At 42.7% G+C, this 11,156-nt stretch overlaps 1 protein-coding gene across 1 annotated transcript in view; it reads right to left on the bottom strand.

Moving 5' to 3' along the window:
* Positions 1-1,284: 1,284 nt before the first annotated feature.
* Slc1a3 (solute carrier family 1 member 3) overlaps positions 1,285-11,156 on the bottom strand; it is a 76,987-nt gene continuing 67,115 nt past the window's right edge. Inside the window, exons 7-10 of the mRNA XM_047555334.1 lie at positions 10,146-10,379; positions 9,432-9,626; positions 5,358-5,492; positions 1,285-3,551 (exon numbers count right to left, since the gene is read on the bottom strand). Coding sequence (XP_047411290.1) covers positions 3,347-3,551; positions 5,358-5,492; positions 9,432-9,626; positions 10,146-10,379 — 769 coding nt within the window. The 3' untranslated portion in view covers positions 1,285-3,346. The remainder of the gene's footprint in view (positions 3,552-5,357; positions 5,493-9,431; positions 9,627-10,145; positions 10,380-11,156) is intronic.

Here is an 11,156-nt window from a genome sequence, read left to right as displayed (position 1 = left end):
CTTAAGCTGCAGAAAGGAAGGAAACCTGTCACTACAGTCACCACATGAGAAAGCACTTCTAGCAGTGGTTTGATGTTACTGGCACTTCGCTGAATGCTCCTTAGTATCCAGAATGTCCCACAGGTACACAGATGTTGATCCCTTGTAGGGGCCAGGTTTGGTTTACTCAGGCTGAGTAGTCTCCTTCCTATACCCAAATTGACTATGCAAATATCATACATGCCTTGGAAGAAGTTAGGATGTATTGATCAAATACAGTGGTTTGCCCTTCTCCTCTCCCCATAAGATCCTGTAAGAGAAACTGATGGAAATTAGAAATTTTGTGTCTTCCCACCAAAAATAAGGCAAATGCACAAAACTTTCTTCACAATTTTAAGGGCTATAAGCCCATGAAGTCTTCACATGGATGACCTAGGGGTCCACGAACCCTGCTTTAGAGCCTTTCCTCTAGGTGGCTGCCCCTGCAGATAGACAGTCAGATTTAAGGGTGTCCAGACTCAACTTCAGTCTGGAAATCTCATAATATTGTCTGTTAATTCTTTCTTCCTTTTTTTTTTTTTTTTTTTGGTACCAGGGATTGAACCCAGGGGCACTTAACCACTGAGCCACATCCCCAGCCCTTTATATATATTTTTATTTAGAGACAGGGTCTTGTTATGGTGCTTAGGCCCTTGTTAAGTTGCTGAAGCTGGCCTTTAACTTGCGATCTTCTGCCTCCCTGGGATTACAGGCATGCACCCTGTGCTGGATTGCCTGTCAATTCTTTACTAAAAAGCACAGGAAAGTAGTTGTCCAGAAGTTGTTCTTCATTAATACAGTGGTTCACTAGTATCAGGGCTGTTTCAAATACCCCTTGAGATTTCACTTAGTTCTTTTCACAAATGGCACTAGAAATCACAGAGATGGATCTACCTAATTTGAAGGCTGAGCAGGATGTCACTTTTTTGGAAGAGTTCCATGGTGGCATAGCATTTTTCTAATCCTAACATGGACCTAATTCCATTTATCTGAGAAATCTGAATCTGACCAGGACAAGCAAGTGCAGGCTGTTATGGAGAAGTGTTTCCCTTACTTCCTCCTGTTTCCACCTCCTATTTTAGGAGGTGAGCAGGAGAAAGCGGCCTTGCTCATTTCCTTGTGGTTGTCTCCCCAGCTGATTCTGTCAAGATTTCACCACGCTGTATGGCATCCATACCCAGCATGCTCCTAGCTCACAACAATCGTTTCATGACTTGAACATTTATTTTCCTTTGCAGAAAAGAATAACAACAACATGCAAAGATATTAATGTAAAACTATTTTTTCTTTATTGAAAATACACCTACAAAGTAATGCTTCCCATTCCATACTGGGTGCATGGATATGCAGAGCCTGTGATGGGCTGGCGAATCAACCTAGGGACCTGCTTTTGTAAGAAATGGTTAGTATATAAAAAAAAAATCACACTGTATAACGAATTAATTTGACATGATTAATTTTTGCTCTACTGGTGTCATGAGATGACAACCGTGTACATTAACTTTTGTAGTGTATTTCTCAGATAGAAACTTGACATTAAATGCTTTACTCCACCACAGCCTAATGTTAACTTTTATATGTGCAGGATGCTTGGGATCTCTATAAAAATCTCTAATCGTGTATCGGAGAATGTATGTCTAGATTTTCAGTTTGTTAGCATAATTAAGTCCATTCTTCACCATTTTCTGTCAGAAATTCAAACACAGCTGGTATTGTCTGACAGCTCCCACTGAGGGTCTTTGACTGGATATTCCTCAGGGGGTAAAAATTAATCTCCTCTAAACCTGGGAGCTGCCTTGCCAAAAACTAAAGCTCTTGCTCCCTTTTCTTGCAAACTCATTGACATTATTCATACTGATTCATCTTCTTCCATCTCTCTTAGGGACACAAACAAAACCAAAGCAAACCCCACTCCAGGGGGAAGGTTTTGAATGAACTGGCAAGTGAAATTCCAACACAAAGAAGTATCTTGTTTATCTAATTCTAAGAACTTCTGATTAAAAATTTCAGACGAGAGACCACCCAGCTCATGGAACTGCACTAGGGAGCTCATCCATTTGATTTCTTTAATATATGTAAGAAGTGATTTTAGTTTTTCATTTATACCCTTCTTTGAGAAATGATTTGGAACTGAAGAGACAAAAATGTTTCAGGTAAAAAAAAATAAATACCAAAATGAAGCTCTTCTTTTTTTATTCTTCCTTAGAGGAAACTATACTCTTGGTATGTTAAAATCTTCTTTATTGTGTCAACCATTCTCCATTCTTTCCTAGCTCTTTAGTGTTCCATAGTGAGACCACAAGAACACTCTTGCTAGTAACTACTTTTCTGTTTATTTTCTAAGAGTCTGTTGTCAGTTCAGTGGTGGGAGACATCCTTCCCAGTGCAGTCCCTTCTGTTGGGGAAGAGGAGGAGAGATGGGGATACTTCCTTTTTTGGAAAGAACTAGGCTAGGGTTTCATGAATAATCCTACTCCTGGAACGGTCTTCCACCCAGTGACTTGTATAACTGACATTTTGGGCACAGGACCCTTTGAACCACACACCATCCTTATCCTACATAGAAATGCTCTCTCCCATTAAGTGTCCTTTCTGAGAGCCCCGTGCTCCATGGAATGGAATCTAGTGCAGGGTATTCCAAGGGGAAATAGAGGTCAGGTTCTTCCTGATGACACAGGAAGTGTGGGCTGGAGGGACTGTAAGGGCATCGAGGAAGTCACCCATTTTACAGATGGGGACACTTAGGCCTAGAAATGAGCTGTGACTTGCTCAAGGTCACACAGCAACTTTCACTTTCTGTTCCTCCTCACAGTAGTGCTAGTGATACAGGTTGTCCTGCTACTACTAAGATGAGGATGCAAGTCAGAGGAGAAAGGGGAAAAGCCCTTCCACTGACCAAGCCACAGCTGATCGCTGCTTATCGAGTTGTTAAGGGACTAAAACTCAATTGTATTCTGAAGAATTTTTAGAATTTGCAAGTTGACTTAGGATGCTTTGTTTGATTCTTTAACTTATAGGATCATCACATTTATAGGATGAGGTGCCACATTTCTTGGTAAGATCCGAACAAGACTGCTTTTGATCCCAGTACCTTATTAGGGAAGACAAATATGAAGTGATTTTAAAAATTCAAGTGTGGGATAAAAACTGTGCATTTGGGTCACTGCAAAATCCTCCCTTATTTTTGGATGAATATTTCCCAATCCTAGCCAGTAGGGAGGAGAAGGGAGGGAAGGTGCTCCCTGGAGAGAATGAGCTATGATGAGATAGACACGTTTCTTAACGGTTTGCAAATGCCTGGTGCTCACGAAGGCATTTCTGTGTTAGTCTACATCTTGCTTTCACTGTCGGGGGGTTTCTCAGTGTCATTGTCCTGGGCAATCAGCTGGTATGGTTTCTTCATTTCATTCTCTTCGATCACTGAGTTACCCATTTCAACATCTTGGTTCTTCAGCTCATGTCGTGACAAGTGCTCAACAATTCCGGCTCCCAGGGAGTCACCCAGCACGTTGGTGGTGGTTCGGAGGCGGTCCCTGTGGGTGGAGTGGGGAGGAAGGAAAGAAGGTGCCTGTGAGCATCGCAAAGACTCAAGTTCTACTAGGAGCTCCACAAAGTCTACAGGAAGCATCTCTTAACATCCACTGGGCGTGTCCACCAACTGCAGGGTCACATTCCCCACGCAGAGGCTATCAAAGTTGTAAGGACACACAGACCATCAATTTCCAGTGACTAGCTGGTTGTAGCTAGAGTCCCAGCAGTGGGGAATAACCCTTTTCTTTCTCCTTATTTAAAACTTCTCTTTCCTCCCATTCAGCTTTCTTTATGCCAGCATTTCTAGAAATGTGATCCTGAGGCCCCTGGGGGTCCCCCCAGGTCAAATGTATTCTATAATGATACTAGAATGTCACTTGTCTCTTTCACTCTCACTTTCTCGAGAATGTGTAGTGGAGTTTTACAGACTACCTGCCATGTCATAGCAGAACACGCTGCAGGCAGAAGCAGTTGGAATGATTCCAGCTGTCTGATAATAAGCCAGATGTTAAGGGGACTTACAAAATGTAAAATGGGTCCTTCTTCCCACTAAACTTTTGGGTTGGAAATGGTTATTTACCACAAAAATGTTGTTTATGTTAATACATATTCTCATAGCCTTCAAATGAATTTAAAAATGTGCAAGTTGCTCTAATATGAGAGAGAGCCCACTTGGATAAAAGGTTTTTTGGAGCTCAATGATTTTTAAGTGTAAAGTTAAGAAATTCTGAGCAGGGGAGTTCATGCTACAGAAGTGCTGGTGTTCCTGAGTGCTGAGCAAGGCCAGAAGCAGGCTGCCTGCTTGCTGTGCACACTGCCTTCAGTCTTCACAGTACCAGCAGCAGGCGGAGAGTAGGAGCACCATGTTTTACAGAGGTGGAGACCAGGGTGTCTGGGTAGCCTGCCAGACAGGACCAGGACTTGATCCAAGTGCCTGAGGAGCTGTGTTCTGCCCTTGAGCTTGGTGTGCACTGTTGGGCTCTCTCCTTTTTTTTGATCTGGGAGATTAAGCCCAGGGCCTCAAGCATACTGGGCAAGTGCTCTACCACTGAGCAGCCTTGTTGGGCTCTTCCTGGTCATTATTTCTAGTGAATTCAGCATGTGTTGACTCTAGTACCCCTATGTGTTCTTCTAGGCATTCACTTTGGGTATCCTAAGGACAAATTTTTCAAAAATGGAAGGGAACTTATAAGAGACAGGGGCAGAGAAGTAAGCTGGAAGGGTAAGGAAGCGGGCGCAGGCATAGGCCCTGGTGGTTAGGGTCTGAGGGTATGGAGGGTACATTTCTCAGAACTTTCCCCAGAACCCAAAATCAGTTCCATGAAGTGACACTAGTTCTATTTCCCACTATCTGCATGGTCACCTGGGGGACTCAAATGGGGACATTTGCACTGCATTACGCCACTGGAATAGGAAGCACAAGGAGGAAGGGCCTGAACTAGTGTGTGGGGCCTGCAGTTTTGTTCCAGTCACTGTGGGAATGTGTTGTGCAATTCAGAAAGGGCCTTGCTGATTTATGTTGGCTTTGCAAACAGCAGGTTTCCCAACTCTGAATGACTTTATGGAGTGAGAAGTATAGCAGCCAGATGGGCCCCACAGTCTGATAGGGGGGTCAGTGCACATGGTATCTTGGCTTGGTTTCTAGATAACAGCCAGGGATCAGGCAACGAGGACAGTTAAATTCCAGGCCAAGCTGCCCCCCCTCTTCCAAGTTCTTTTGACAGGTGTGCCAGGCCACCTAGCACCCTCAAAGCATGGAGGCGGGGTGCCCTGCAACCTGAGCAGGAACTCAGTCGATGCATACTCACAGGAACCAGTCCACTGCGATGATGAGCGTGATGTCATCGGTGGGCAGGCCCACAGATGTCAGGACAATGACCATGGTGACCAGGCCAGCCTGAGGAATCCCAGCCGCTCCAATGCTTGCGGCTGTGGCTGTGATGCTGTAGAAAGAAAAATTGAAAGACAAAACATTTTTTTACAAATCTCCCCAGTAGAGAGTACCCTGCAAAACTCATGGTGACAGTGCTTGATTTGTCATGTTAAAAGAAGAGGACATGCTTCGGAAAAATGGAAATGAGTTTTTAAAAAATCAACGAGTTAATGATCGTGCTAACATTTATCCTGTGCTTGTCATGTGTTGTCATATGCTCTGCTTATCTCATTTGGTCCTCACAACAGCCTTCTGGAAGTTGGTCCTACAATTACAGTCATTTTTAAATGAAGAAGCTAGTGGCTACATTCTTTTTCATGTCCTTGCAAGAGTTTTGTAAGGTTTAAAACACTATAAAATTACAGTAACAATTTGGTTCTAGTAAGTCACCTATCCAAGTGGAGGGGTATAAAAAGACTTGAACTTGAATGATTCATGTGGTCAGAAAGGAGATGAAATTTATTAATTCAAAAGCAAAATGAGTGGTGAACTAAGTTCTGTAGTGCTGTAATTTTATTGTGTGTGGTGTCAGTGTGGGCCTGCCAAGCATGTTACCTGAGACTCATTTTGCTAAATGTCTATTTGAAGGGTCATATGAGAAAGTAAAAATCTTTTACAAATAGAAAATATTAACTAGATATAAAATGGTAGTAATAAAGTAATAAGACTGTGGCAGAAAATAATCATGGTTCCCCGTACTGTTCCCTTTCTATGGTTCTGGATGTTTTGTTTATGGACAATCAGAATGAAGTCTACACTTCTCAGCCTCCCATGCAGCTGAGACCAAGTGGAAATGATGGATCAGCTTAGAGGCCCCACTTCCCACTGGCTAAAATTTGGAGGTGGAGATGAGCCATCCTAGACTCCCTGGATAGGGGTAACACCCTAGGGATTCCGGAACTAAGCCTGGGTCTCTTACATCGTAGAACACCTACCAGCCATAAGGGCTTTGTGGAGCACAGCTGAAGGAGAAATGCATTTGGGCCTTGTTTGAGATACTGGAACTGTTGTCATTATTTTTAACTCTAACACCTGCAACTGAACCCTTTTCCTAACTTGGGACTATTTAACCACTATGCCAAGGTATGTTCCAGAATAGGTTTGAATCTAGTATGTCCCCCCAAAGGCTCATGTGCTGAAGGCTTGGTCGCCAGTGCTGCGGTGTTCAAAGGAGGGACCTTTGGGAAGGTGGTTGGATCACAGGCTCTGACCTCATCAGTGGGTTCATCCATTAATGGATTCATAATATGATGTCATTACTGGGAGCTGGAGGAATCCACAGGAGGTGGGGTTCAGTTGGTGGAAGTAGGTCACTGGAGACATGTCCTGGAAGGGTATATTCTTTTCCAGCCACTTTCTCTCTCTGCTTCCCTGTTGCCACAAGGTGAGCAGATTTGCTCTGCTACATCCTCCCCACCATAATGTTCTGTCTCACCGCAGGACCAGAAAAATTGGAGCCCTTGACCGTGAGCTGAAACCCTGAAACCCAGAGCCAAAATAAATCTTTCCTCCCTTAAGTTGATTTTCTTAGCTATTTTGTCACAGTGATGAAATGCTGACTGACACAGCAGGTTAAGGTAAGTTGAGAGGCTGATCTGCCACCCTCAGTGTACCTAGACTGGGTCTGGAGTCCCAGAACCCCAAGGCTAGTCAGTGACCTCTGGTCTCCTCTTTTTCTTTCTAATATACCTTGCAACTATTATTCTTATCCAATGGCATAAACATATGTACAGAGTCTAACATGACTTAATTCTAAATAAACATAACAAAAATGTGGGGTTACTGATATAGATTTAAAAAGACCATAAAACCAATGCAGGGCATAATCTGTATTTAATCTTGGTCTGGGAGGAAAAAACCATAAAAGGCAGTTGGGGAAATCTGAAGACAGTCTGCATATTCTGGAAGTACTTTTAACATTCTTACTGCTGTGGTTAGGTAGAAGAATATCCTTATTTTTAGGAGATATGTGATTAATGATGTACAGTTGAGATGTTATGATGTCAGAGAGAGAGAAGCAGTAAAATGTTGACTATTTTTAGATCTAGATAAAGAATCCTTGTCTTGACTTTTCTATATGTTGGGGAACCTACATAATAAAAAGCTATGAAAGGAAGAACAAAAAGCTGACTTATTTTGATCTTCAACTATATTGTTAATAATAATTAAAACCAAACCCTACAACAATGAAAAGCAAAAGCTGACTTGGATTAGCCCCCTGTTGCCACTGGATTTATAAATCCCTTCTGCCTGGTAACTTTCAATAGGCAAAAGGGGGAAAGTATAGTATTTGCATATACACACAGAGAAGCATGGGCTGTCTTTGGAAGGATGCAGGAAAAACTGGCAAGTAACAGTGATTGCCTCTGTGGAAGGAAACCAAGATTGGGGGAAGTATGGAAAGAAGATTACCTTTCACTAGATAGCTCAAAATAATAGTTTAAAATATTCTCCACAAAAATCAAATTCTCAACCTTACATGTCAGTATGATCTGTCCTCTGTTTTATACTACCTAAAAACTAACCCCAGAGAAAAAAAATGAATCCAGTTTTTCAGGTATATTTTCATTTTCCAATATTGTCTATAAAAACTAACACATTAATGCTTTTTAAAACTGAAGTATAGGGTTGGGGTTGTGGTTCAGTGGTGGAGTGCTTGCCTAGCACATGTGAAGCACTGGGTTTGATCCTCAACATGACATAGAAATGAATGAATAAAATAAAGGCATTGTGTCAACCTACAACTAAAAAAAAATTTTTTTTTTAAAAACTGATGTGTAGTTTAAGACTTTTAAGAAAGAGAAATATCCATACTATGTCCTCCATAGACATTAAAAAGAAGGAGCTAGATATAATTATAAATGTTATATTGATAAGCAAACCACAGCATGTATGATATGATTAATCACAAAAAAGAAGTGTGAGTGTGTCTATGCATAGGGAAAGTTCTTTTCCAACCAAACATGAATAATGTTTACTCACAGAAAGATGTGGCATGATGTGGTGGAGGGTACATGCTTTACTTTTTATTTTCTATACTTCCATATTATTTACTTTGTTATTAATGAGTGTGCATATCTATAATAAAAAGTTAATAAGATATCTAAATCTAAAAGCAAAACTATTCTTCCAAACTCAAACCTCCTGTGTATGTGGGATCTCCTTCCCAACCATTTTCCTCAACCAACCTTCATCACATTGTCATCTGCTAAAGTCCTTCTTTTTGTGTGTTTTGTTTTTGCTTTTTGGTCGTGGAGACTTATTCAGTGGTATTTACAGGGGGTGGAGGGGTGCTTTACCACTGAGTTACATCCCTAGCCCTTTTGAAACACTTTTCATTTTGAGGTTTCATTTTGAAACACTTCTCATTTTCATCTAAGTTGCCCAGCTGGCCTTTAACTAGTGATCCTCCTGCCTTCGCTTTCAGAGTAGTTGGGATCATGCACCACCACACTTGGTTTGGTGTTAGGGTTTACATATGAAGTGTCCTCCCAAAACCCCTGTGTTAATGTAGGAACGCCTGGAGGTGAAGTGATTGGGTTGTGAGAGTTGTAACCTCATCAGGCCACCTCAGTGTGAATAGACTGGGTGGTAACTGTAGGCAGGTGAGCTATGGCTGGAGGAGGTGGGTCACTGGGGGTGTGCCCTGGGAGAGCAAGAAACGGTTCATCTGTCCCCTGGCCCCTTCCCCCCTGCTCTCTCTCTCTGCTTCCCAGCTGCCATGAGGTGAGCAGCACTCCTCCACCATACCTTTCCACCATGATGTTCCACCTTACCTTGGGCCCAGAGCAATAGATTTGGCTGATCATGGACTAAACCTTTGAAACTGTGAGCCCAAATAAACTTTTTTCTAAGTTGTTCTTGTCAGGTGTTTGCTTATAGTAACACAAAGGTAACAGAGTTGGTAAAGTCATTTTCAAGAAAATGTTGTGCAGAACTCTCCTTGTACCTGATTGTAATAATCTGTCCAAAGTTCAGGTCAAAGTTGTTAACTTGAGCGATGAAAATGGCAGCCAAAGCTTCATAGAGGGCGGTCCCGTCCATGTTAATGGTGGCCCCCACAGGGAGCACGAATCTGGTGATGCGTTTGTCCACACCATTGTTCTCTTCCAGGCACTTGAAGGTGATGGGTAGTGTGGCAGAACTGAGAACAGTACAAAGGGCATGTCAGCTGAGGCTCCTGGTACTTCTGAGTAAGTCTGTGTTGGTCTTTTGGACAGACAGTTCCTTCCTCTTCCACGTCCTAACTTGAAGGGAACTAAGTCAGCACTTGTATAAATAAGGGAGCGAGGTTAGAACAGTGTGGGCCCCTGGCGGGGTCACTTGGCAGCTCTCCTGCTTCTGGGTTCCTCTGAGATATCATTTCTGATTATCCCCCATGGCAGCAGCCTGTGCCAGGTCATTCTGCCATTTCTCTCTTAGGAAGCTCTCAACTGAAGAAGCGGATGACTATAAATAGGAAAGGAAAGTTGACTTCCATCCCCCCCCAAACCAAAATATAGCTAGCTAATCCCTGATCCCAAATGGATATGATTGGCATCAGGGGTGAAAAGACCGATTTGTTATTCCTGAAGTTTGAAACTCAGAACAAAATGCCTCCACCTACCTGCGACCCGAGGGGCCCACGTTCAGACACATTTTCTTAGAGGGGTAAGCCACGCACCTTGATGAGGTTCCCAGAGCTGTGATGAGTGCTTGCAGCAACCCTCCAATGAAAACCCAAGGGTTCTTCCGGGTGACCAGGAAGTAGAGGAGAGGCAGGACAATGACGGCATGAATGAGCAGGCCCACGATGACCGTCACCGTATACATGGCCAGCTGCCCCCCGATCACACCCATGTCTTCCATCTCAACAATCTTCCCAGCGATCAGGAAGAGGATGCCCAGTGGGGCGTACCTGTGGGGAAGCACACGAGACCCCTGCAAGTCTGGTTTCCAACGAGTGGCCAGACAAAGGGAAAGGTGGTGGATTTCCAAACTTTTCCACCAGGACGTTGTTGGGACTTTGGAGAAAGTGAATTTCTTTTCTTTTCTTTTCCTTTTCAATTACAAATTTCCCCTGAATATTGCTGAATCAGGCATTCCTCTCACTCAGAATTGCTCAGAGACACTTTTTTTTCTTGTTATACCTGTGGACAAACATGCAGGTACTGGGGTTCTTCCCTGTCCTAGACATTTCTCCTTACACTGTACCTGGGGCACTTTGCTGATCTTCAGATGTCACCCACTCTCCTTGCCCCCGACCTTTGCTTAGTACAAGAACTGCCACAATCCACAGCACCTAGATCCAGACTTGGAAGCATTTTGCACATTATAACCTGCTCCCCAGGTTAAGGCAAGAGTCACACAATACCATGTCAGTATTTCAGATTTGCAGTCAGCTCTTTATTCCAGGGCCTTGATAATTTTTTTCCCCATATTTACACACTGCTCAGAATATTACTTAAGATTTTTCTTCGAATCATCTTTTTACTTAAATAAGTTTCAGAGGAAATTTTGTTATAGTGCAAATGGAAAACTAGTCCCATAAATAGGAGACCATAAAATAATTTCAGAGCTATTAAAATTAATAATGTGCATGTACGTAACACCACAATCAGCTTATAGGTATTCTAATTAAGTAATTATTACCCATAGGCTGTTACTGCCAATTGGGAGCTTTCGGCTGAAGACT

The sequence above is a fragment of the Sciurus carolinensis genome, chromosome 6 (assembly GCF_902686445.1).
Source record: "Sciurus carolinensis chromosome 6, mSciCar1.2, whole genome shotgun sequence".
In the NCBI taxonomy this organism is placed as follows: domain Eukaryota; kingdom Metazoa; phylum Chordata; class Mammalia; order Rodentia; family Sciuridae; genus Sciurus; species Sciurus carolinensis.
The sequence above is the reverse complement of the archived record's forward strand: the minus strand, read 5'-3'. Positions and strand labels throughout refer to the sequence as shown.